General features: G+C 40.8%; 1 protein-coding gene across 2 annotated transcripts; it reads left to right on the top strand.

Annotated features, from left to right (window-relative positions):
- The first annotated feature begins 730 nt into the window (after window positions 1-730).
- Window positions 731-27,801, top strand: podxl (podocalyxin-like). 2 transcript variants are annotated; one of them, XM_035943659.2, is made up of 8 exons: window positions 731-1,182; window positions 19,346-20,002; window positions 21,212-21,438; window positions 21,547-21,570; window positions 23,286-23,418; window positions 23,520-23,563; window positions 23,662-23,781; window positions 24,515-27,801. In XM_035943659.2, the coding sequence occupies exons 1-8, from the start codon at window positions 1,140-1,142 to the stop codon at window positions 24,707-24,709; spliced, it is 1,443 nt and encodes a 480-aa protein (XP_035799552.1). In that variant the 5' UTR covers window positions 731-1,139; the 3' UTR covers window positions 24,710-27,801. The 2 variants fall into 2 exon arrangements, with proteins under 2 accessions (XP_035799552.1, XP_023155545.1); XM_023299777.3 differs by having other exon boundaries at window positions 732-1,182; window positions 21,209-21,438.
- Window positions 27,802-27,804: the final 3 nt, after the last annotated feature.

The following is a 27,804-nucleotide window of genomic DNA, read 5'->3' as shown; positions in this document are numbered from 1 at the left end:
CCTGGAAGTTTACTTTTGTGTTTTTGAGAACGTCCTCTGTGTAGTGCAGTTTTAAGATGGAAAAGTTCAGTCATGGTGTTGACTACTTATTTCTGTCATGATATGTCATCATGCACATCAAAAAACACAGAAAGGACACATGAACAAATTAAAAAACTAGATTTTTCACAGGTGTGGAACTTGAAATTCTCTTATCGTTCGGTGGAGAGAAGGCTTTTTCATCCAGATGGTTAGAGACTTTGTTACTTCTGGAGATACCTTCAAGCAACAACAGTAAGTGTTTGTGGGTTTTTCAAGTAGTCAATTAACTTTCAGAGAAATCAAAACTGGGCGAGTGAAGTGGCAGCAATAATGAGAGTAAATCTGTAACTGCTCACTAATAAAATGACATTAGAGCCGTTCTACATTTAAAGTTTTTGTGACTGCAGTGACAGGTCTCTACAAGAGTCTAGTCTAGCATTCTAGTGTATCTGAGTGAACTGCTGAACGGTGGAAGGACGTGAAGTTAACACAGGCCTTTCCCCTGATCAAACCACATCAGTGCTGATGTGACTTCACCCCACGTCCTTGAGTCATGGACCATTTTAGGAATGAATCAAAAGCAGGGGAACACATTGTCTCACAGCTTCCTTTGTTATTCAAAGTGTCCCGAGCAGCAGCGAGTCCGGGGCGGTGGGATTGGACCGGGCTGGGTCTGCCCCTGCTTTCTCATGATAAGGGAGGCAGGGCAGCACTCCTGGTCTGCAAACAGCTGAACAACTTCGCAGGAGAGTGAGGACTGACTGAGCACAATACAGCACAGAGAGGGAGAGAGAGAGAGAGAGACACTGAGGAACAACGCTGCAGCCAAGGAGACCACAGAAACACTCTTCCCCCAAATCCCCAACTCTGCAGAGGCAGCGCGGAGAAAGAAGCAGCAGAGACTAACAAAAGCATTCTTGGCTTTCAGTTTTAAAAGAAGAAGGAAAAATAACAATACGTGGGGCGAGATCATTTACTCTGAGATACAAATTCAAGGAGAAAGGCGTGACAGCCTCAGGATTGTCATCAGCAACATCTCCTGGTACAAAGTGAGGGATCGGAGCGCTGCGCTGCATGAAGGATAAACCCATCTGGGAGAAGAAGCGAGCAGAAACAGGATGAGAGCGACTCTGAGGATCACGTGGCTGCTACTTTCACTCAGTGAGTAAGCTTTCATTTCACATACGTACACCTGGGACTGGAGACCCTGCATGTGTCTGCTAGTCTGGGATGGTGGTGGAATAGTCTCTAAAATGTAAAATAAAATAGAGAATATGTGCGGTAGTCTGTGTTTGTGCTGCATCACTTTAGACTAGTATAAAAAGACAGAGTGATGCAGCAACAGGTGGACAGACATCTGATATAGTCAGGACTGAAACTAGTCTTCTGTATCTCAATGTTAAAAAAATTAATTTCTGTATTTTAAAATTCTCTTAAAGAAAATAACGAGTCAGGTAATCACGATGCTGTGATTGAGGATGAATCGAGAGCAATAATATGAAAACAGTCAAAATTATGATTGATATTGTGTCATGCACACATAAAACGTGCAGCTTAAACAGACTGACAAACAACATAAATTACAAAAGTTGTAACTACTTTCTTAACTTTTAGGTGGTTTAATTAAGCAGTTAATTGTTGCGAGGGTGGGGGTTGTCTGATTGTGACCTCGAATGGCAATGATTGTGTGCAATTTAGCTGAAGAATGTTTTTAGCTTGTATGACTTAAGGGATTTTTAGAGCCCTGGAAAGGTGGAAGTGAGCAGTATGCCTTTAAGACTTGTCAGTGGCCACCACTGTATTGTATTTAGTGTGATCATATAATGATTTCTATGCAAAGTCCAGTATTATAATTTTTGTCCATTTCGTGATTGACAGAATAGCTGTCAAGCTTTTCGCTCCTTGTGTAAGTTAATTCCTCAAAGAAATATCTTGTCACTTCAGTGAACACATGATTGCCTTGAACTTTGAAGTGCTGGTCATTAAATGTATTCAATGATCTCCACTTTACTGACTTCAGTTTGTCCATATGTATTGTTTTGTGTGAGTATATAACAAGAAGTGATGGTGCTGTTTTCTCATGTTATATCGTGAATAGTTTTGCTATAGGTTGATGTCATGTAAATGATTTGAACCATGTACTGTTCAGTAGTTTAGGATCACCCAGACAATTTCATGTTTCCCATGAAAACTCACACTTCTATTCATGTGCTAACATAACTGTACAAGGGTTTTCTATTCATCAATTAGCCTTTCAACACCATTAACTAACACAATGTAGCATTAGAACACAGGAGTGATGGTTGCTGGAAATGTTCCTCTGTACCCCTATGGAGATATTCCATTAAAAATCAGCTGTTTCCAGCTAGAATAGTCATTTACCACATTAACAATGTCTGCACTGGATTTATCATTCATTTAATGTTATCTTCATTGAAAAAAGTGACCCCAAACTTTTGATCGTACAATCATATAAAAGAGAAAACTCTCCAGCCACTTTCTGGGGTGCTCTGTGTAATATCTTTGTAAATTCAATTTTTATGAATTGTTGTCACTGTCAGAAATTTGCTGATTCTACTTGACGTTCACCATGAAGGGAGTATTGGTGGTGTACTAGACTGTTTAAAAGTGTTCTTAAGATTGAATCCCTCTCATTACCATACATGTGGGGCCAAATTTGATGCTTTTAAAGAAGCAAAAGGAGAAACTCCAGCTCAAATTGTGCACAAATGCAGAATCAAAGAAGAAAAAACATGACGGTGGATGACACTCATTGCAACAAAAGTAGACACCAGCTTATATTCTTTATCTTTTTGCCACTTCTTCAAATTGTACACAAATTGATCCCATTTCTGCACTGAACAGCTCCCCACACTTTTTCTCTCCGTGCCTCTGCTGGGCTGTTTTCTTTCCACCGTTTCTGTATAAAACCTGTAAGAAAGCCGCCCTAATCATTCCTAATGACACAGTAAGACTCAGAGCTGAAACATCTGCCCCTCCATCCACCATCCCACAGTGAAGGACTCCCCAATGATCCCCCTCCCTACAAACACACACACACACACACACACACACACACACACACACACACACACACACACACACAGAGTCCACCAAGAGCTTGGTCCAGAGACAGAAGGAGCCTGAATAATGAAGAGCACCCCTGACCTCCTTCCCCAGCTGAAAGGCGACGAAAGTGTTTTTCTTTAATTATGCACCTGCCGCTCTCTCACCACTGCAGTAGGTGGATGCAGACGGGAGGCTTTTATTTTTTCGAGCGTGTGAACAAGAATGAGTGCCACAGCCTCAAAAGTCCGTGTGAGGGCGGTCAGCACTGTTTTCTAAAAATAAAAGCTCGGCATGTTTTAGTGCGTGTGAACAAGCATCTGGGCCTGTTTGTTTAACGTCCTGGTATCACAAGTGCAGGTCAATGCAGACATGTGCGCTGTGTGTTGCAATTTTTTGTGCTTTTTGACATCTTTTTAAAGTGAACGGTTCTGATTTCTCTTTATTTTTCCTATTTGACTGCTGATTGTGTGGAAAAAAGACAGTCAGCAGTGAAGACCAGAAGTGCGGATGCAGCATTAGGTTATTCACATGACTGCATGAAGCGATTGTTTCTCACAGTCTTCAAAATAACAACTGCTTTATTAGATTTTGTATTTTACTTAACCTTGAATAGCATTTGAAGAAATCATTAGGCATTTTGGGAAATACACATTCACTTGCTGAGAGTTACATGCAAAGAACAAAACCAATCTCATAAATAGACAGGCGACACATTAAAGGAAAACCCTGAATAAATGAGTAGAGAAGCCCAACAAATGCAAATGCTTCCACGCAGATGAACTGTATGCTCCATGTATTTGTAAAAGTGTTGAGGAGGCCCAGCTGATTTTGATATTGATCAAGAAAATAAAAGGAAAAAGTCAAAGTGACTTGAATGTTCAGCGTTGGTGCGTAGATGGCAGGAGCTTCAGGCATAACGACTGCTCAGCTCTCTGGTGTTTCAGGAGGAACAGTGACTAAAGGGCATCTGCATTTACATCTGTGGAAAAGACATCAGTAAACATGGTCTGTGTTTGTGGTCAGCAGCACACATTTGATGACTGATGCTTATTTATTAGTGCAAGATGTAGGAAAAAAATGAAGAGCAATCATCAAAACACCAAATGAGGGAATATCTGTTTGAAGAATGGTGTTCATTCCCCCAGTAGAGTTCCTGACTCAGAGAATAAATGACAACACCTTACTGAGACACTTTATGTTGGTTTGCCTTTACATTGTCATCTGTCTGTATGTCTGGTAAATGTACATCTTCAGCTTGCAGCTTAGTTAGCTTGATTAGCATGAAGACTTGTAGCAGGGCTAAAAAAAAAATGTAGCCTCCACTGGCAATGTCCAAATGTAACAAAATCTGCACAGCAGTATTGCTAAAGTTCACTATTTAATATTATGTGTTTCCAATTTTTATTTTTTTGCTAAAATAAAAGTATAAAAATGATAGGTTGAAGTTTTTGGAGGAATATTTTTTTGGCTCAGAGTAATAACTTTCAGATAAATATAATCAGTAGCATTTGTACATTATTCTTTTTTGAGTAAACAAACACGATAAAAGCTTTAGAAGTTGATGTTTGGTCACTACTAAATTAGGAATACAAAGTACAAGGGAATCCAAATCCCACTCTAGCTAACTAGAAAAGCACTCAGAGAAAGCAGTACTAAGCCATTGTCAGAAATGTAGCATTTTTTTTTTCAGAAGTGCAGCATACGGATACTAAATCATGTGACCTAAATATGTAGCGAGTGGCGGGAATTGATGAGACTTGGAAACACCCACACAATTTAATCAGTTATTCCTTGTATCATTTCTAATGGATAAGTCTGCAGTGGTGGATTTGTAGTAGAATCACAATCATGTAATCATCAGCAGGCAGCTGAAGTAGTGTTCACTTGTTGTCATAGTTACAGTGTCGCTGTGCCGCTATCTCGTAATGATACAGAAATCTTTAACAAATCCGTGGATCCAGACTATAAGCCACATCACTTCCAAAATCTAATCAAAAAAATCAAAAAATAATTGGTCCTTGTGTCATTTCTGACCTTCCCTGAAAATTTCATTTAAATCCGTTTGTTTTTGAGTAATGTTGCTAACAGACAGACAAACCAACGCCGATCATCACATAACTCTGCTGCATCCAACCGCAAAGCTGATTTTAACTCAATTTTAAAACATTCTGAAGAAAGAAAATCTGGAATAACACCCTCTTCCACTTGGAAGATCCACAGCTGGTTGTTCAGTCGGCACCATTAGACCATTAAACCAATTAAAAGTGTATATAATAATGGCTGTGTTTAGATTCTTTTTACGTGCTTCAGATGGTTTTCAACATCCCATTTCAACAGCATACTTATTAACTGCAACTGACTGCGTAAAGATGATGTCACTGCTGAAATAAATAAGTTGGATCCTGGAGTTTAGGAAAAGCCAGTATCATCACTTATCAGTCCCCTCCAGGACTTCCTAGCCTCTATCCAGAGCGTCTTTCTAGTGCGTTCACTGGTTCACGACTTGTCCGTTTCCTACAAGATAACAGGCAGTCCTGTCCGGACACCAGCAGCCGGCCTGGCACACTCGTCTGCTGTCTGCTCAGGCCAGCACATGGGGGAGAACGGAGAAACAATAGGAGGGAAAAAACTTCATCAACATCCCGGTTCCCAAAGAGGGTGTGGTGGCAGCAGACGGCCTTGAGCTGCCTGTCCTGCTCAGGCTTTCCTTTGTAGAGCTGCTTCAGCCACAGACCCCCTTTCAGTGAGAATTTCACAGCAGTTTGAAGATAATCTGAAGGTATTCTGATTTGCAAACACAAGTAACCTCCATTTAAAGTAAAAACTGAAGTTGTGCTAACATACTGACAAAGCAAAGAAGAACAAATCCTGATCAGTCAGTCTTTAGCTGTGAGCAGAAAACTTCTTTCAGCAGAATTTGTAGTGTGCTCAGAAAAAGTGACAAAATTAACTAGACCTAAAGGCTGGTATACACGACTGAACAAACAGAACCAATGGATGCTGGTGAAGCAGTCCAGGAAGACCTCAGGGAAAAAAAATTCTGAAAAAACACTTACTGCATTTCGCTCTCAGCACATATTAGCTAATCATAGTCTTGTTAAATTTCCTAACAGTGTTGTGCCATCAAGGACAATGGGGACTATTACATTAAAACATTAACTTCACAGTATTTTTTCATAATGCTCACACAAAATTTAGATGACACATTTCCTATAAAGTTCTAGTCATCTGCAACTTAATTACTCCGCCAAGGAACGCGGCAGAGCTATGTGATGATCGACATTGGTTTGTCTGTCTGTCTGTCTGTTAGCAACATTACTTTATAACATAATAAAGGATTTGGATGAAATTTTCAGCGAAAGTCAGAAATGACACAAGGAGTGATGCAGCACTGTGGATCCACGGATTTGTTAAAGATTTCTGTTTCATTGTGAGATAGCAGCACTGTAACTATGACAACAAGTGAACACTACATCAGCTGCCTGCTGACAATCACATGATCGTGATCCTACTACAAATCCACCGCTGTGGACTTATCAGGACTTATTCGTTGGAAATGAAACAATGACTGAACAGCCTTGGGGGAGTACTGCACTCTCTGATTCTGACTTTTCTAGTTTTATATTGTGCTGCTATCAGTTCTAAAACTGTCTAAACCATCAACATGTCTAAAACCAGTTACATTCTTTGGGAAAACGCTAGCAGTAAGTAAAAATTTTGAAGGTAAATGGACTTAAAACACAAGAAGTGTCCTTAAAACATGACTTAGGGCTGAATTTAGTTTGAACGGAAACCAAACTTTCCAAAAACATAACACCAGTAAAGTTATTCACAGTAATCAGTCACCTTAGTAACAAAATCACTGTGGAATTGAAATAATCGACATCCCTACAGGACCTGAGGGTCTATCTGTGACTGCTGTCCAGAGGGAGTGTCTTGTTCTAAAGGCCAGGCATGGCTGGCATGTGGACACAGGTTTCCTTCAGGGAGGAACCTCTGCTCTGTGTAAAGCTCAGTGTTTCATCACTGTCCAGTGCTGCTTATAGAGCCGCTCGCCTTCACCTCCGCTGTAACCTCACACTCCCTCCCTCTACCCAGCATGCCATGCTGCACACCCAGGTGTCCATTAATCAGACCAGTGGCTGGTACCGTCATGGACCTTCTCCTCCTCCCCTCGTTCCTCGCCTCTCTTCATCTTCCCCTCCTTACTGCCTCAGCACTCTTTTCATGTACCTCATCACTTTCAGTGAACTCCCTTCACTTCTCAGCTTTCAGCAAAAACACCACAGGCTGTCGCTCCATTAGCTGTGCGTGTGTGTGTGTGTGCGTGTGTGCTATGATGCATGTTTACACACTCCTGATTCTTTTATAGGACTAGTTCATCCAAACCTAGAACAGCTAGAGTCTACTAAAAAAAAAAAACATTCTCTCGCTTTCCTTTTGTGCTGTTGGGTCAACCAGACAGATTTTTATTTCACATGAATGACCATGTTGACCTTAGAAATGGTATCTGTAAACTGCACAAATCTGTAGTGACTACATGCAGGGAACATATGTGTAGTATAATAGTAACTTTGGGGAGGTGTCGGGTAGCAATAATCACAGCTCAGCTACACGTTGTTTAAAAGGCAACTTACCAGTGAGCACCGATGACAGGCAAAATCAGCAGTGTGTCTGAAATCTTCAATAACCAGAGCAGGTTTCGTTCATTTCTGTTAGGGTTAGGGTGTGTGTGTGTGTGTGTGTGTGTGTGTGTGTGTGTGTGTGTGTGTGTGTGTGTGTGTGTGTGTGTGTGTGTGTGTGGTGGGAGGTGATGGAGCTCTAACATTGAACTTTTACCACCAGTGTGCCCCACAGCTTGTATAAACACACATACCAGTCTGGTTTCTAAGGACAGGGAGTGTGTTGTGTTCTGATGAAGTGTAAGTGTGTGTGTGGGCAGTCGTTCCCATGTGGCCGTTAGATTTACAGCACCTCAGACCCCTCTTCACTTTCTCTCCTCTCACCCCCCTTCTCCCCTCTCTCCTCCCATTCACTTGCCTCTCTTTTATTCCCGCCGAGTGTTTTTACATTCACAGCTCCTCACCTCCCTTCACTGCAGCACACAATGTAAAGCGAAGACGCCTCCCGTCCCCTCCTCACCCACCCACCCGCCCCCAGCGGCCCACCACAGTCCCCCACAGAGCAGAAAAACCTGGCTCAATAGGCTGGGGATGGGGGCGGCTGGACCCCTGAAAGGCCCCGGCTGCAGCAGGGGTCTGCAGTGAGGGAGTGGCCCGTCCTTGCATGGCTGCACGTGGGGCCGGAGGGGCTTTTGTGTGGACTGTCACCAAGCTAACATGGCAGCTTTGTCCTGCCGGTGCTTTGGAGCGACAGCTACATTTATTTATTTACTCTCCTCCGTTTGGCGCGCACAGTGCATGTTCACGCTCAGACGCACATCAATCCGGGTTACAGTCGGAGGGCCTGGCAGGCTGGTTGGATAACTGGCTGGATAACTCTCTCACACACACACACACACACACACACACACACACACACACACACACACACACACACCCACACACACACACACACACACACACACACACACACACACACACACACACACACACACACACACACACACACACACACACACACACACACACACACACACACACACACACACACACCCCCACACACACACACACACACACACACACACACACACACCCCCACACACACACACACACACACACACACACACACACACACACACACACACACACACACACACACACACACACACACACACACACACACACACACACACACACACACACACACACACACACACAGCCAGTCAGCCTGTTAGTCTGTCTCCGCATCCATTGTGTGGTTTGATAATACAGGTCCAGATAGTACATATATAACAATGCTGCTGTCACATTATCTTATTGCTTAGCTCAGATGACACCATGTACAGACAGCTTACTGCTCTTCTGACATACTCAGTTCAGCAATACATTCATCCAATATTGTGTAAAATGGTGTACTTTAGTGAGCAAATTATGCGAAATTTGTGAATTACATGCTGCAAAGTGATTAATGCGCTCATTTCAGAAAACAAAGAAATGTATGAAATAATCTATGTGTCAGAAAATTGTGTTTTATAATGCAGAAGCCTGTCACTTATATCAAGAGTAATATCTGACAGGATTTCAGCTGCTTTAATGCTACAGCAAACAGTATGTCAGACTGTCATGTGCCTGAAATTTTGAAGGAAGAGATTGTGTTTGTGTCTTTCCTGCTTCAGCGTGTAAATGTCAGTGTCCTGACTTCAACCCTGTGCAACATGTTAAGGTGAAATGGAACACTAGCTGTGTTTCCATGACGTGTTTTTATCCACATTTTGAAGTATCTAATTGGAAAAGGTTAACTGAAACAGCAAAACTGGAATTTCCTGAATTTCACAAAAACAGCTATCAAGCTCTCTTGAGGTGGTTATTGATTTTTTTTTTCTAAAAAGAGTGAATAAACTTGATTAGAGATGTAAACAGCTTTTCTGCAAACGTGCAACATGACGGCTGAGCTGATTCCTGCTTGTTTCGTTGACTTCATCTCCAGCATGGCTGACGTCAGCTGACATTACAACAACTGAAAATCATTTCTGAAGACTTTGCTCCGTTTTTCTGCCATAATAATAATAATAATAATAATAATAATAATAATAATAATAATAATAATAATAATAATAAATTTTATTTATAAAGCGCTTTTCCAAAAACTCAAAGACGCTATACATAAAATACAATAAGATAAAACAAAACAGTTAATTAAAATCAGTAGATAGTAAAACAAGTTCAAGATAAAATACAGAATCACTTAAGGAAAGCAGATCTTTGTCCATAGATGGACAAAGTTTTGTTAATTTATTTTTGTCCGTTTTTTTAGGTTGACAAATAGATTTATTTGTGGCTTCTTCTACTCTGTTTATTATAACCATGAGCAACATACACTACCAGGCAAAGGTTTGGACACACCTTCTCATTCAGTGGTTTTTATTTAATTACTTTCTACATCATAGATTAATACTGAAGACATCAAATCTATAAAAGAATACATACGGAATTATGTTGTAAACAAAAAAGTGTGAATCTTCAGTATTAATCTACAATGTAGAAGATAATACAAATAAATAAAAAGCATTGAAAGAGAAGGTGTGTCCAGACTTTTGACTGGTTTGTAGTCTACATCAGTCTGATAACACTGCACAGCCTACTTTATTCACTACAAAACAGTTCATGGACACACCGCAAATTCACATTTCACGTTTTAAACTCGTTGCAGCATCTCAAAAGTTTATTTCAGATTCCCTTAACAGTTATATGGAAGCACAGCTTCTACTGCTGAGGTCTTATCTTCTAATATCAGTGTTGTATTAGTGCTCCTGTGGCTGCATGGGAGCAAATGAGACTCCCTGCTGATATGAGCAGTATTTGCTCAGACAAAGCAATAAAACTGGCCCTTCTCCTTTCCTATCCTCTCCAAGTTTCTGTCTGTGTGGGGCCTCGTTCCTCTAGGCATTTATTTACAACATGGCAGTCACAGGAAGGGAAGACGGTTCAGCCAGTCTCCCCCCTCTGGCTGCTCAGGCCTCCTCCTTCAGTATGTACTGATGGTGGTTCTCATACTGAGCAGGACTCACACAGTGGGACCCCTGCAGGGAGGCCAGAGAGACGGAGTCGCCCTCTGACCTCCTCCATCCTCCACTTAGTGTCGGTGAATACAGCCTAAACACCGTCACGCTCCACAGAGTCACTATAGCAGCAGCTTCAAAGCTGCATCAGGTCTCTGAGGACAGACAAATCTGAGGATATGTTTTACTTCTGGTGCAAACGGTCCTTTCATTGTTCATCCTGTAGACCTGCTGCTGTAGGAGGTGATTAGTGCCACAAAGTAATGAATTAAATAATGAGTTGACTGACAATTACAATCCAATCTCATAATGACTGTGTGTGGATCAAAATTAACAATATTTTTTAATTGTTGAAACAATTTGGAATTTAATTAATGATAATAATATTTAAAACAGTCACAAACTTTATTGTATTGTTATTACTCCACCAAGGAACGCGGCAGAGTTAGACTACCGGTCAAAAGTTTGGGGTCACTTGAAAATGTTCTTAGTTTTGAAAGAAAAGATGTTTTTTCAATGAAGATAACAGTAAATGAATGATAAATCCAGTGTAGACATTGTTAATGTGGTAAATGACTATTCTAGCTGGAAACAGCTGATTTTTAATGGAATATCTCCATAGAGGTACAGAGGAACATTTCCAGCAACCATCACTCCTGTGTTCTAATGCTACATTGTGTTAGCTAATGGTGTTGAAAGACTAACTGATGATTAGAAAACCCTTGTGCAATTGCTGGTGGTTTGTCTGTTTGTCTTTCTGTCAGCAACATTACTCAAAAAACGGATTTGGATGAAATTTTCAGGGAAGGTCAGAAATGACACAAGGACCAAGTGATTAGATTTTGGCAGTGATGCAGCTTATAGTCTGGATCCACGGATTTGTTAAAGATTTCTGTAGCATTGTGAGATAGCGTCATGATTGTGATCCTACTACAAATCCACCGCTGTGGACTTATCAGGACTTATCCATCAGAAATGATACAAGGAATAATTGATTAAATTGTGGGGGTGTTTCTGAGTCCCATCAATTCCTGCCGCCTGCTACATATTTAGATCACGTGATTTGGTATCTATACATAACGTACACATGCATAACACACATCTGTGCTCAGAGCAAGATCATTTTGTTTGTGGGTACATCTATATTAAACGGACACAATCTATGTTGCTGTGATTTCTGATCAGCAATAACTAATAAACAAATGCTGCATTGCTAAAAAAAAATTTTTTTTTAAAATACTGCATTTCTGACAATCCATATGGGGGAATAACACTACATGCTTTTCTACTTGTTGTGTCTCAGGTCTTGGAATGCTTTGGAACAAACAGAGGAATTTGTCATAATTCTGTTGCACATATGTCAGAAGGGGGTTTTCACATACTTTACTAATGTTAAATGCTTTTGTCCAAGTGCAGCTGATTTTAACTTCATAATTTGAGGCTAAATTATTAAATCCAGACATTTTTAAATCAATACTTGCACAGCAGACACCAGCAGCATGTGATATGTGGTATTTACGGCACACTCGGCTGTTTGCGTGTTTTCCTGGAACACCACGACCCTCCTATCCTAAAGATAATAATGTTGTTCACAATTAGAAGTCAAACACAGTTCTGAATCAACTGGGCCATTTCCCGTCACTGACATGAGCCAAGACGTAGGAAGAAGAGCCAGGGAAAGGACAGCAGGTCGGTTCTCACACTGCTGCTGCCCGACCCTCGCTGAGAGCATCGGAGTGTCTGTACTCTGTAGGACGCTGTAGTGTTCAGTCCGCTGGCAGGGAGGAGATCTACAGAGTCAGGCTGATGGTCAGTGAGCATCCAGAGGTCAGAGAGCTCTGAAGGTTTGTCACAAAGCAGGAAACATCACCAGATAAAGACACGATTTTGAGATCCTGAGCTTAAATCTGAGAGTAGCCTGCAGTGAAATAGTCACTGCTGGTGAACTCGTCATCTTCTTGTAGTAGTTACTTATTCTACTAGTTCTGTGTTTTAATTTGGAGACTGTTACATTTAGTTTTTGTTGATAGTGTTTTTATTTTTGGCAGGATTTAATACAGAAGGGACACAGACTTTAATGCAATTGTAAGTTTTATTACTAGACAAAGGGACTCGTGGTTAGCACTGTTGCCTTGCAGCTAGAAGATCGCATCCTGGTCTGGCATCTTTCTGCATGGAGTTTGCATGTTCTCCCTGTGCATGTGTGCCCCCCACAACCCCAATGAGGATAAAGTGGTGTAACAATGACGGATGGATGAAATACAGGACAATGTTTCAGTCCGAGAGTCTCCTCAAAAATAAGAGATCAAACATGCTGCTATTGTGAAAAGTTCAGATGTAAGGCTTGTTATAATTACATTCTAGTCTGATATCGGGGGTGGTTGTGCTCAGGAGGTGTTTGCTTGCCCTCTGGTACACCTGTACACATGCTGAACAGTCTTTGAACACTCACACCAACATGTTAGTGCCACTGCTGAGTGAATCTGTGAAAGGATGAATGAGAGATAGTTTGTAAAACATACAAAAATGTGTACTTAGCACTTCTGGATTACTGCAGCCCTTTAACAAGAGGGAAAAGGGACAAACTTGATTTTTCTTTTGGGGGGGGGTTTAGCCCTTATTATATAGGACAGTGGAGAGAGAGAGAGAGACATGAAACATGGGGAGGAGAGTTGGGGAAGAACATGCAGTAAATGGCAATAGGCTGGATTCAAACCCATGACCACTGTGTCGGGGACGATAGGCATTATTTATTGGTCACCTGCTCAACCAGTTGAGCTAGCAGCGCGCCCCAAACTCGATGTACTTTCACCTTAAATTGTGCTAATAGTAAAGGGTTAGTAAACTGTTGCCAGTTTGCTCACCCAGTTGAAGTTTCCTGTCTTGTAGCTCTGCTTCACTAAACTCTACTGACAGTTCAGCAGCTAGTTGCTTGCTGTGTCTGTCTGCTGTTTGGTGCTGGGTCAGGAGTATACAGAGGATTTATCACAGCTGTATTTCTTTGTTGTTGTTGTTGTTGAAAACAGCTGCTTGCTGTTGTTGGAATCAAGGTAATTGAGAGCCGTGAAACTGAACCAAAGCAGTAAAGTTATAATCTGTAGAACCAAAGCAACGAACTGAAAGAGGTTCAAAGAGTTTGGCCATTAGAGGGGAATATGGAGATAATTCTTTTGTTTTGTCACTATAAATGGCAGCATTAACCCATTCCATTGTTATTATTAAAACATTAATAAGAGAACCTTTCAGTTTCCATCAAAGGAAGTCTCTGTAGAAGGAGACAGAGCACAAAAACAGGGTGTACTGTAAGAGGATTTGACAGACTGCAGGTGGTGTGTGTGTGTGTGTGTGTGTGTGTGTGTGTGTGTGTGTGTGTGTGTGAGAGAGAGAGTGTGTTTTCAGGAGGGTGTGCAGAGAGGAATGTGTGGGTGAGGTAAAAACAGCCTTGGTGCTGATAAGAGCAGGATCACTGGGTGCTGTGTCCCGCTAAGAAACAGATACATCAGTGACAGCTGGGGTCAGGAGGGTCACACCAAACAAGACTGCACACCTGGGGGGAGAGGGTGTAAGGCATCGAGTGGACGGAGACACGGAGAAACTGATTTTGGAAACATCTCAGAAGAAACGGTGAAACTCTGTCAGCTCAGGATGTGAAAAATCTGCTCGCCGTGTTGACTTACGTGTTGATTTGCAGTTATATTTCAAAAAAAAAAAAAAAAACAGCTGCCAAATCAAAACCGTAACATTGAAATATCCTTATTTAAAGAAACTGCAAAAACACACATTTTCATTACATGTTTTGCAGATAATTTTTTTTTTTTTTAAATTGCTGTGATTAGACACCTTTAATAAAGTATTAAGACATGCTCAAGCTTGTCAGCAGTCTTATTTTAGAAGACAAATAACCACTGATGATTCTAATGCACTTCTGTTTAATTTTTCCAGGTAAAAATTTACAATATCGACCAATTTTGCACTAATGAATCTGTACAGCCCCACAGGATGAACTGAAAAACTAAAAATAGCCTTTTTCTTTAACCTCCCGGCTTGGGGGCTGCTAAATATAGCAGAGAGTTAAGTTGAAGCAGAAAAAAAAAACCCTGATAAATGATATATTAAATCCATCCTTCCATTCATTATCGATCCACTGCTTAATCCTGATTAGGATCATTGGGGGGCTGGAGTCTATCAGCTGACTTAGATTGAAGGCAGGGGACACCTGGACAGGTAACAGTCTATCACAGGGCTACATATAGAGACAAACAATCACACTCACTTTCACACCTGTGGACAATTTAGAATCACCAATTAACCTCAGCATGTTTTTGGACTGTGGGAGGAAGCTGGAGAACCTGGAGAAAAGCCACACCTGCACAGGGAGAACATGGAAACTCCATGCAGAAAGATTCCATGAGCTCCAGGACATGAACCAGGGATCTTCTAACTGCATGGCCAAAGTGCTAAACACCAAGCCACTGTGCAGCCCATATAGTAAACCTTCTGCTAAAAATTAATAATAAATGTAATTTGCCGTTATATCCACACTGCTTCCAATACCTGCTGGGATGTTAAATTACAGATAACGTCTGTAAGTTTACATACATTAAAAAACCTAGATAAGTACTGTAAAATCTGGATTTTCTTTAGTGTACTGAACTCCTTCAGCTAAATCCCCCTTATAAGATGTTTCTGACTGCATGTGAACATAGTTTTAAAACAACTAGTACAGATATATGTTGTATTAATGGGTCCGTTTCTACACTGATAGTAGCAGAGCACAATCTACAAACCAGTACAGCCGTGGTACAGGCTGGATGGAACCTCATTTGTTTTAACTCTAATAAGTGAACAAACTGATCACAAGTCATTCTGCTAAGCTGGAGACTATTGGGAAGGAAGAAGCAGGTGGATTGTATCTGCCATCAAACAGCACTCGTGCCCTCTGCTCCGTCAAAGGGGCTCCTCTGCCTGGACAACTGTGACATGGTTCTCTCTTAGTAGCAGGGCTGAGGGCAGCAGGCTGACAGCTGATAAGTGATGTGTTAAAGTGAGACAGGACAGGCTCGTCTCTACCAGCCTCCACTTGACCAGAACACAACTCTTATCTGCTGCTGGGAATTCTGCTTTTAAAGGCTTTGGTTTTGCTTGGTTTGTGTCCTGTCCATCAAAGTCTCACATGAATGTTTGATTCAGCTGCATGAACTCTGGTTGCCTTCAGCTTTTTAGGGATTCTTGTAAACCAGGTAAAGAAGAGTGACTTATGTTGGGGTGATTGTGAAATGACACCTTGTATAATTGCTGACAAGAGAATCTGCTTTTATCAGAATAATTGTTGCAGGTATTTGTGACTTGGCTGTGTAAAAAAAATCCCACATGTGAAGTTTAGGTCTAGAGATATTTAAAATTTTCTGAACATTAACAAATCCCACGAGAGAATGAAAACCAGATTCATCACATATAATATTCCTGTGCCTGTATTGTCCAAAAACTATAAAGTTACATTACCATGAATACACACTGTAGTTATTTGGATTTAATCCCCCCCACACACTAAATACTCCAAATATTGTTACGTTTTCCAAGCGGGACCCCAGGAAAATACCCAGAACCCCAAACTTTATTAAAGTATCAGAAGGAAAACCGTAACAAAACAAAGAACCCCAACACAAATAAACCAAACAAAAGGTCACAAAATGGGTTGGGAAAGGTGATAGAGGTAGATTGCCTCTATCACCCACTAAGCCAGCCAAAATGGCTGGAAGAATTATAATAAACAAAAGGAGGGGAGGGTGAAATAAATGTACTTAGGGTGTAAACACAATTCAAAGGGGCTTTATTTCTCACAAGAGAGCTATTTGACACCCGCTGTCAAACGAACAGAGAAATATGATGTGCAGTTCTCTGAAGTCGGAGCCCATCTGAACAGCTCAAGAGTCTGTCTTTTAAAGGAGTGTCACCAATCACTGCAGCAGGTGCGTCGGATGCAGCAGCTGTAGCCACTCAGCCTAATCAACCAGTGTCCCAACACTGATCACATAGACACATATGGAAAAACAGCAAAACAACACAAATTTGCAGTCACAAAGCCACAAAACAAGTTTGAAATGGCCAAAAATACAAGACACAAAACTCAAGTGAACTGATCAATGTGTTTTAAGCATTATTTCCTTCACTGTGGTCACTCATGAATTAAAAAGTCCCCTCACAAACATATGGTCACTAAAATTGGGCAAGACACCACACAAGCTCATAACAATATAGACTATTCTGATGTTGAAAATAGTCCTTATAAATATCACTGCTTCTTCCAGTTTGAGTTACTATGTGTTTGTTAAAAGCTACAGTACCAAGTACTGAACTTGGGAAAAAATTTTTTAAAAAGATTGTTTACTAATATATATATATTATATATGTATATATAAATATTCACAATCTTCAGTAGGACAAGCAGGTTTCTAGCTACAGGAGAGTAGAGAAATCTGACAGCAGTGACAGAAGGACAAACACCTTCTTGACTTGAGTCTCTTCTGTACAGAATTAGAGCTGTTGCACAAAAAAAAATCTAAAAAATTGAGGGTGGTTGTTGGGCTGCACAGTGGCGTGGTGGTTAGCACTGTGGCCTTACAGCTAGACGATCCCTGGTTCTCGTCCCTGCCATCCTGGGATCTTTCTCATGCTAATCTTTAGCATTACATAGTTTGTATGTTCTTTAGCAAGGCTGCATGTGTCATGACACATGTATGCTGAAAATCCATTGGCTGTGTGGCTCTACTGTAGGTGGGAGGAGGTCACTAGGAGAGGTGGTGTGCCTGGATAAGGCCATTGTTTTGTGGCAGTGGAGTCCAGTGAGGATTGTTCACTGTGGCACTCAGAACAGGCCTCGGTCACGGGTGTGGTGCCTCCAAGTTTATTGTCTGCAGCATCCTGTCCTGGTCACTATTAATAGAGGAACAGAAGAAGATGGAGGGCTGCGGCTGAAGTTTACAGCTGTCCCAACAGAAGGAAGTCCAGGAGCAAGAGGTCGGAACAGCGCAGACTCCACAGTGGTCCTGGCTTTGAAATTAAAGCTGCACCAATCAGTAACTGAACAGAAAGAATAGATCGAATAACTGTGGAGTATAAAGGGGCTGCTTGTAGTGACATGGAGCATCATGAGGAGTTTAAGTGCTAATTCTTTAGCTGCACCTTTAATGTTTATTTTAATAATTTATTTTACCTTGCTACCAGCAGCTTCATACCACTGTTTTTGAAACAAACAAACAGAAAAGGGACTTGAATAAACCACCAGTATGTACACTACCGTTCAGGAGTTTGGGGTCACCCAGGCAATTACATGTTTTCCATGAAAACTCACACTTTTATATATATGTGCAGGCATCATTGCAGGAGGGTTTTCTAATCATCAATTAGCCTTTCAACACCATCAGCTAACACAATGTAGCATTAGAACAAAGGAGTGATGGTTGCTGGAAATGTTCCTCTGTACCCCTATGGAGATATTCCATTAAAAATCAGCTGTTTCCAGCTACAATAGTCATTTACCACATTAACAATGTCTACACTGGATTTATCATTCATTTAATTTCATATTCAATTAAAAAAACAGATTTTCTTTCAAAAATAAGGACATGTCTAAGTGACCCCAAACTTTTGAATAGTAGTGTATGTCCAGCAATAAATAGGACCTGCCTGCTGACCACAGCAGACACACACAAGTGTAAATATGTAACTGCTAACTAATAATATGATTTCACTGCACCCAAGTGACCAATAAAATAATTGCTTCTCATAGATTTTAGTAGATGTAGTAATAGTTACCTAAAAAGTCCATAAAATAACTGCAGCTGATCCAGAATGCTGCTGCCACAGTCTTCACCAAGACTAAAAAAGTTGATCACGTGTCTCCAGTTTTGAGGTCTTTGTACTGGCTTCTGGTCTCTCAGAGGATAGACTTTAAAATGCTTCTGTTAGCTTATAAAGCTCTGAATGGTTTAGGGCCCAAGTATATCAGTGACCCCCTTTCATCATATGAAGCATCCAGATCGCTCAGGTCCTGTGGTACAGGTCTGCTGTCTGTCCCCAGTCACAACCAAAAATGGAAATGTAGCTTTCAGTTCTTATGCTCCACATATCTGAAACTCTCGGCTCATTTAAATCATGGTTAAAGACTCATTTGTTTACTGCTGCCTTTGATTAATGACTGTCTTAATACCAGCGCTGCACTGTTATTCTTAACATTGCAGTGTAACTTTCAAATTGATTTTATTTTAGCTCTTTTTATCTTAGTTTTAATTTCCTTGATTTTATCATGATAAAATTTCATGTTGATTTTATTGCTTAAATTATGCTTAATTTCTGTGATTTTCAGGCATGCTTTTAATGTCGACCTTTTAAATCATCTTTGGAATAACTTTCTTTGCCACTGTAAAGCACTTTGAATTGCCTTGTGTATGAATTGTGTTATAGAAATAAATTTGTCTTGCTTTGGCTAGGTTAGTCTTCACCAGTGATTGGTTTGTTTCTATGTCACATATAGTTGTGTGCTGACAGTAATAGTTTGCGTCTTTTTTTCTTTAGGTTTCCTATTTTACAGTGTTTGTTTGGGGGAGGATGGTGCTCCTGTGACGATCGGGACTCCTGACCCTGCTGCTGGTGCCACGCCTGCGACAACTGTTGCTGCTACCACGGCCAGAGTTGAGGTATCGACTGCAAACAAGCCTCAGAATGACGGAACTTCCAAAGCCCCAACTGAAGTACCAACGACTACTGGTGTCAAAGAGAAGAATGACCCTACACAAAAACCTACAACTGTTGTTGTGACCACCTTAGCTGCTATTGTAACCACTCCTGTGGCTAAAACAGATTCCACTCAGCCTCAAGCAACAACTGTCACAAACAACACACCGGCAAAACCAAACACTCCTGGAAACCCTCCTCCTGCGAACGGTGTCACTACTCCTATTGTTCCTACCAACGTCCCACCCAAGACCGTGAATCCAGCAACTGAGAGCAACCACGGCTCTGGGGTGACCACCAGGGCTACCACAGTACAGATCACTACAGTGTCCATACCCACTAAAGTCTCTGAAGCACCTGGCAGCCTCCCAGGGACTTCTGTCACTGTGGAGTCTTCCAAGAACACAGTGGTCCCAACAGATGCTACTACAGTAAAACAAGTGTCCAAGCCTCACATCTCCATCACTTCAACAATGAGCCAGGGGGACAGCACTGGAGGTAAGGACTATTCTTTAGCCACTATATCCACTGTGTTCCAACATCAAAATTACTGTCAGTTAACCTGATGTGAACCTAATGATTGAAGGTCCATTTGAAATTTTAACAGGCAATGACTTACCTAAAGTTGACGCAAGAAATATCCCACAATTCTGGACTAGATCTACATATTTGAAAAGGTGTGAGAAGATGTAAACAAACACTTATTTAATCCCACCCCTTTACCATAAATTATTGATTGATAATTTCCAGTTTCCTAAGTATCTATATAATATACAATTTCTGTTTATACATGTAAGATACAATAAAAATATATACAATTATAGTACCACCTATTTAGATACATCTATATATACAGTCATGGAAAAAATGATTAGACCACCCTTGTTTTCTTCAATTTCTTGTTTATTTCAATGCCTGGTACCACTAAAGGTATATTACCTGATGAATACAATGAACACGACAAAAAATGCAGCTGACATAATACAATATGTTCCGTTTGACATGCTTAAGTTTTATTGTATTCCCAGGGTATATAAGAGGCCATTTCATGTCATAAGCAGCACTGCACATGCAAAGGTCTAGAGTGGTTTCCTGATGACATTCAAGCACAACTCAGAAGTTGTCAGCTCTCACAAAGAATTATGTGAAGCCACAAAGGCAACCATCTTTCTGCCCGCCTAAAATTCAAAACTCTGACACCTATATTCAAAACTAGAGTGAAAACAGCTCCCTCCTACCTGAACTCTCTCATTCAGGTCTACACTCCCTCCTGCTCACTACACTCAGCCAACAAAAGGTTCCTGATCCAACCACCACAACTGGGATGGTCCATAGCTGGACTCTTCTCCTCTGTGGTTCCCTGGTGGTGGAAAGAGTTACCAAACTCTGTTTCATGTGCAGAATCCCTCTCAGTCTTTTAGGAAAGACTGAAAACCAGCTCTTCACTGAACACCTTTGCACTTGACAGACTGCAAAAAACAAAATCCTATTACGTCTGCTTTGCCTGTAGACACCATGGTCCTATTATCACTTGAACTTGTTTTATGGCTCTTATCCAGGTTGTTTTCTCCTCACTAGATCCTTGCTTGTGTTCTATCTACTCTCAGATGTACATCGCTTTGGATAAAAGCATCTGCTAAATGAATTTGTAGAACTGTAGAATCTGGGTTGATGTGTTTGCATTTGTCATGTTATTCCTGATAGCAGTTACCACGAAAGAATCTAAAAAAAATCAGGAGCTGACATCACTGAAGCCCACACAGCTCCCTGGGAGCATAGAGACAACCAGCATCCCCTCCAGCCAGAGCCAGACCAGAGCTTCTACAGTAGGGACTGTAGGTAGTAGAGATGCTACCACCCCTCTGCAAACCACCACTGCAGCTACCACCACAAATCCAACCAGCACCACTCCACCTCAGCCAAAGAAGTTTGTTGTAAGTAACAAAGGGGAGCAGATATACCCAGTATATGGACTTGCTTTTACTTTAACAAGAAAATACAAGCCAATCATATGTCTGACTGACACATATTTCTTTTGACAGTACTCTCTACTCAGTGAGCAGGAGGTAAGACTTTCCTTTAATTTGTTTTGTGTATCTTTAAATCTGTTAACGCACATACAGACCACTTCTCTTCACACACTGCTGACTCTCATCAGACCTCTGCCATTGTCCTGTCCAATGTAGGCTGGCCCACGCCCTTTCCACTCCATTCTGTTTTGACATTAACCGCTTAAAACTAACGCACAACACTGCATTACATTCATTTAAGCATTCATACTACACGTCTGTATTTCTGTTGTATCTGCTGTGACCTCCTCAAGCCGCGTTAAAAAAAAGTAAAGCCATAGCAGAGTCTTACTGTCTGGATAGAAAAACTGCGTCACATTTTTAAAAAATGAAAGGTCCCATTTTATATCTTTTTTTTAAACAAGTTACTGTAAGTCTCACATGTCCCCAAAATGTATATTTTAGCTAACAATACTGCATAGATCCTCCATTCCATCATATATACACTACCATTCAAAAGTTTGGACACACTTTCTTATTCAGTGCTTTTTAGTTGTTTGTATTATTTTCTCCATTGTAGATTAATACTGAAGATTAACACTTTTTTGCTTTAAGATAATTCCATATGCATTATTTTATTGTTTTGATGTCTTCAGTATTAATCTACAATGGAGAAAATAATTAAATAAAACCCATTGAATGAGAAGGTGTGTCCAAACTTTTGACTGATAGTGTATATATGCTGTGGTTCTAAAGGTTGGGGTCTCTTAGAAATGTCCTTATTTTTGAAAGAAAAGCAGTTTTTTCAATGAAGATAACATTAAATGAATGATAAATCCAGTGTAGACATTGTTAATGTGGTAAATGACTATTCTAGCTGGAAACAGCTGATTTTTAATGGAATATCTCCATAGAGGTACAGAGGAACATTTCCAGCAACCATCACTCCTGTGTTCTAATGCTACATTGTGTTAGCTAATGGTGTTGAAAGGCTCATTGATGATTAGAAAACCCTTGTGCAATTATGTTATCACATGAATAAAAGTGTGAGTTTTCATGGAAAACATGAAATTGCGTGAGTGACCCCAAACTTTTGAACGGTAGTGTATAATATCCCTGCTGTTAGCTCTTCAGTGTCTGTAGCTTCAGATGTAGCTCAGCTGCTACTCTTTACACTCGTTTCAAGAAGACAGCAGCAGACACAGTGGCTGACAAATGGTGGGATTTTGGTCATTTCTTTTGGAAAGACAACATGCCTTTCAACCCTGACAATGGATTTTGGTTGATGATAAACCGTTCATATCAGTGTACAAGGTTAAGCATAACATAATGGCATTTAAACATGATACTTCCACCACTGGAGGAGGATCTGGGTGGATCTCTGAGTGTCCAGACGCTGTGTTTCCAGCAGCAGGACAGGAAGCTGTGAAGCCTGCTATAAAAAAAAGGAAAGGATTCCAGTTGCAGGGTGGAAAAAGTGTCTTAGTGGGAACCTTTCCTGCCTTTCACTAGTTTCCTTCGTTCCCACACCTCTTTCATATACTCACCCTCTCTCTCTCTCTGTCTGACTGCCCACACAGCTGTGCCCTTCTATAGTACACCACAAATAATCCACACATCACAGCACAGGAAGAAATGACCTCAGCCGCCACCTCTGATCTTCCTGTTGTCCCTTTGGCAGCACAGCAGAGTCCTGTCATCTCATTCATCATTATGAAAAATAAAAACGTCTTGTGGCTTCGATCACTTCATTATGTGTTGTTTGACCTCAGACGAAGGAAGAAAAGGATCTGGCCAAGGTGTGCAAGCTGCTGATGGCAAACTGGCAAAATGGAACCTGCACTCTGACATACAGGCACGACAACGGCAAAAAAATATTTGACAGCGTGGAGATAAACGGCAAAGGTGCAACAGCAGCCTCCCTTCAGAAAAAAACGCACATTTATCAAAATAAATAACGTTCATTTTTGGTTTTGCAAACTAATGAATTACAATTCATCTTACAGTGCCGACCAGCGTCGCAGCGCAGTATTATGAAGAAATCACCAAGGTGAGGATCTGATATGTTCCAGGGTTAGAGCTTCAGCTCAGCAGCAAACACCTCAGCGTGGCTCTGACTAATTCTCTTCTTGTCTTTTGCACTTGAAGGAACCAACAGATAACAAAACCCTGATAGCCATCCTGGCCTCCTGTGGAGCTCTGCTCATCATGATCGTCATCCTTGCTGTCTGTGCCTCCCACCACCGCAAGCCCTACAACGAGAACCAGGTAGGTTTCAGGCCTTTCCCTGCAGTTTACCTGCGGTTCTGTTTTTGAGGGTCTGTGGAGACAAAGTATGTCATTCATTTAATGTTATCTTGGTTGAAAAAATGCTTTTCTTTCAAAAATCAGTGCCTTTGTAAGTGGCCCTAAACTTTTGAACAGTAGCATAACTGGGTTTATTTTGTCCCTCCTGGTTTTCCATACACATTAGACAGTTAGGTGGTGAAACAAGTGTTTGATTACATCCTTTGAGGTATTTTAAAAAAAAAAAACTTTAAGCTAAAGTCTTAAAATGAACTTAGTGAACCTGCAGAAAGTCTGGAAAACAGATGGCACAAATCTGAGGCCGTGCAGAGCTGACTGCCTGCTGCCAAATACAGTTAGTGTCAGTGGATTTTAGTCAGCAGAAGTTCTTTTAGAGCAAAGTACTGCAGTCAGTGCTACCAAAGTGTACGAATGTCAAAAGCACAAAGATGAAAATGGAGCTTCAACACCTTGGTGGCATTAGAACAATAACAATAGAAGCTTCATAAAGGTGATCCGAATAAATCAACATGAATTTAAAGTTGCATTCCATTCACTATATTCACAGCTAAGCGGTAAATTTGAAGGTAACAAAGAGAAAACCAGGAACCTTTAAAAAGAGATATTAACTCTTTGTAAAACCACATCACAATCAGTTTAGCCGCTCGAGAAAATTCAAATAATTTTAGAGATTTTGTGCTCTTAATCTCCGTAGCAACACCTGACGGAGGAGCTGCACACGGTGGAGAATGGTTACCACGACAACCCCACGCTGGAGGTGATGGAGGTGCAGCCGGAGATGCAGGAGAAGAAGGTGGCGCTGAACGGAGAGTTCAACGACAGCTGGATCGTCCCCATCGACAACCTGCTGAAGGAGGACATCCCCGACGAGGAGGACACCCACCTGTAAGGACGGCGGGGACAGAGAAGAAGAAGAGGATGGTGACAGGACCGGCCACGACAAAACTAATCAAACGATCTCCACACTCGACCCTGGGAGCACGTCCCTGCAGCCACCTAGACTGTCTCATGTATAGAAATACATCCTACAGAATGCTGGTGTTTCTGACCTGCTCTGATGGATGTATTTCTGCTGCAGTTTGATACAGCAGTAAAACCTGACACAGTGGCCTGCTTAGAAAAACCACTAAACCAATCACTGTTGTGTTTATACTGTAGTTTTTATACAAATCTTTGACATGTGACTTCTTGCAGAGCACAATTCCAAATTTTTAATATCACTTATTACACTTATGTAAACTCCCAAACCCAGAGAGGACTGTGCCTTTTCTTTTACTGCACTGGCACCTGTAAATAGAGTATTTTTATATTATTATAAAGTAATAAAGGAGCTAGGTGATGTTGCAAACTTATCGCTTTGCGTCATTTTGGGGTGGAACAGAGGTAACGGAAACATCAGCTGCCTCGGTAGCTCTAAACTTACTAACGTAGACAGATGACCTCAGGATACTTTAAAGCATCCTGGTGATTTTCCACTAATGTGTTTCAGCTCTGAGGAAGCTGCCAATAAAAGTTAAATAAATCCCACACTGGTACATGAACCTTATTGAAAGAGAAGACATGCCCATAGAGATGCTGCTGATGATAGATGGGTCAACAGTAATAAGCCAGATGAGGGTTTTTAACCCAAAACACCACATATTGACTCTAAGGTCCCAGAGGGGACGGATCTATTTGTTGTGTCTGTTCCTCTTTGTTTATTAAAGATATATTCATGGGATTGTGGAGAAAAGGCTCCATCATTTGAAAAAGATATTTGCTTCTATACTGGTAGAAAAAGGAGGAAATTGTTCAGTATTCTGAGAAAAAGAGAAGGCTGTTTCATTGAAATGACTCATTGTGGAAATTAGAGGGTAATTAGGGCTTTAGTACAGCTTCAGTCCGATTTTTGTGTTTTTTGCTGTCATTACAATCACTTAAAACGAAGTCGAACAGAAAAAGCAAAAAGCTTGAGCAATCAGATAATCAGATAGGTTCTAATAATAGATTCTATGTAAAAGATGGACATTATCCTCGGCAACATGGAAGAGTCTTAAACCTGCATTCTTTGTAGCAACCAGCAGTAAAGTCCTTGTATAGAGGTCTATGAGAAAACAAGAACACTTCTCACTTGATTTGTTACCTCAGTAAACACTGTCCTAATGTGTTCATGGTCTCAATTACTAGTCTGCAGTCTCCTTCAATACAGCATGATGTTCATTTAGCAAATTATGGCCCCATTTACAGTAAAATAGATGATGAGGCAGGGTGTATTTTAGGGCAAGTCTACATTGTGTAGTTTTCAGTCAGAGCCACCCCTTGCTCATTAACTTGTAGTTTCAAAAAAGCAAGATTCATTCCAAGCCCAGAGCTTTAAGATGATAGTCCACAAACCAATGGGTGTCACTGTACGGTAAATCACTGCACTGGGGGGTAAATCTGATAACAGTCTCCCACTGTGAAACTGTACACAAAAGTATGGCTGGTACAAGAGGTCATCGTTGAAAAAGAGACCCATTGACCAGGGTTAGTTTGAGAGCACTGCTCAGGCAAAGATGCCTCTACTACTTAGAGCTAGTTACATTACATATACAGCACTCAAAAATGGCACCTGCCTACTGAAATGAAAATTGTTCATTGCTGTGTAAACCAAATGTTTTCAAGCTTTCCAGTTTGTATCTGCATGGTGCAGTCCACTGCACATGTGCATCAGTGTTTACCCTGCTGACCTTCCCACAGCTTCTCATCGAGACCCTAGACTTTACATTGTGATGGCATCATGAAAACAAGAAAAGCACTCTGAGCCCAGCACTCTACCAAGGATGCTCAGTCGTCCGATGGATGAAATCTTTAAACAATTCAAGATTTGTAGTAGGATCACAGTCATGTGATCGTCAGCAGGCAGCTGATGTAGTGTTCACTTGTTGTCATAGTTACAGTGACGCCATGATAGTATCTCACAATGATACAGAAATCTTTAACAAATCCGTGGATGCAGACTATAAGCTGCATCACTGCCAAAATCTAAACACTTGGCCCTTGTGTCATTTCTGACCTTCCCTGAAAATTTCATCCAGATCCACTAATCCGTTTTTGAGCAATGTTGCTAACAGACAGATAAACCAACAGTGATCATCACACATCTCTGCTGCGTTCCTTGGCGGAATAATAAAACAGACTTTTCCAAATATCAGAGTTTTTACAACCAAATAAACCAGATTTATAATAGAAACAAAAATCTGGTTTATTTGGGGTTAGTTTAATACCTGTCTGGTGTCGGTTCATCTTTTCTACTGTACAATATAATCATTACTGATTGGAGAGACAGCAAAACTATTAAAATAACACCCCAGCGAGAATCACCTCAAATGATCCTTTAACTATTGTGACATTATTTTCTGAAGCTGGCACCAACAAACATTTTACACTCTGACAGGTTGAGACTTTCCACCTGTTGTCCACTGTTACCATGGATACCAGTAAAAGCCTGCTCCTCAGTCAGCTCAACATTCATATTAACACTGGACTGACGCTGACTGTGCTTTTTAGAGCTGATATCGTGTAAATAGTTCTGTGTTGTTTCATTGTGTCTGATGCTGGAGGGGTCATCTGACATTTTCAAGATGCTGGATAATAAAACCCTCACAGCAGGATTTGAACACTTTATGTTGTTTGTAATTCTGTCTAATCATTTTCTTCCATTTAAACCAATTAAGACGTTAATATATATGTACTTCCACCTATATACAAGTGAATCCATCACATTGGGCACTCCACTTCAACCTATTCTTTCTTGTTTGTGTGCGTCTACTGTTTCACTTTTATTATAGTTGTGCCATGTTCACCAAAGTACGTTACCAGTATTTTATGTATTTATGGTTTGTTTGCTGCTGAAGGCAGACAACAGGGGTCTGACACACTGGAAGCTGTAAATTGTGGATGGCTGCGGCCGTCGTGTTGTTGTATCTGATAAGATTTGCAAATAAAGGAAGTGTTTTTCCATTT

Source organism: Amphiprion ocellaris, chromosome 21 (genome assembly GCF_022539595.1).
Source record: "Amphiprion ocellaris isolate individual 3 ecotype Okinawa chromosome 21, ASM2253959v1, whole genome shotgun sequence".
Lineage (NCBI taxonomy): Eukaryota > Metazoa > Chordata > Actinopteri > Pomacentridae > Amphiprion > Amphiprion ocellaris.
Note: the sequence above shows the minus strand (reverse complement) of the source record. Positions and strands in the feature narration are given on the sequence as shown.

What these genes read in the sequence shown, in the direction of transcription:
- podxl (XM_023299777.3), top strand. Translation starts at nt 1,140, where the DNA reads ATGAGAGCGACTCTGAGGATCACGTGGCTGCTACTTTCACTCA. An exon ending in CTCTACTCAGTGAGCAGGAG is followed by an intron (nt 21,571 to 23,285) that starts GTAAGACTTTCC and finishes GTTTGACCTCAG; the next exon opens with ACGAAGGAAGAAAAGGATCT. An exon ending in AGCCCTACAACGAGAACCAG is followed by an intron (nt 23,782 to 24,514) that starts GTAGGTTTCAGG and finishes TAATCTCCGTAG; the next exon opens with CAACACCTGACGGAGGAGCT.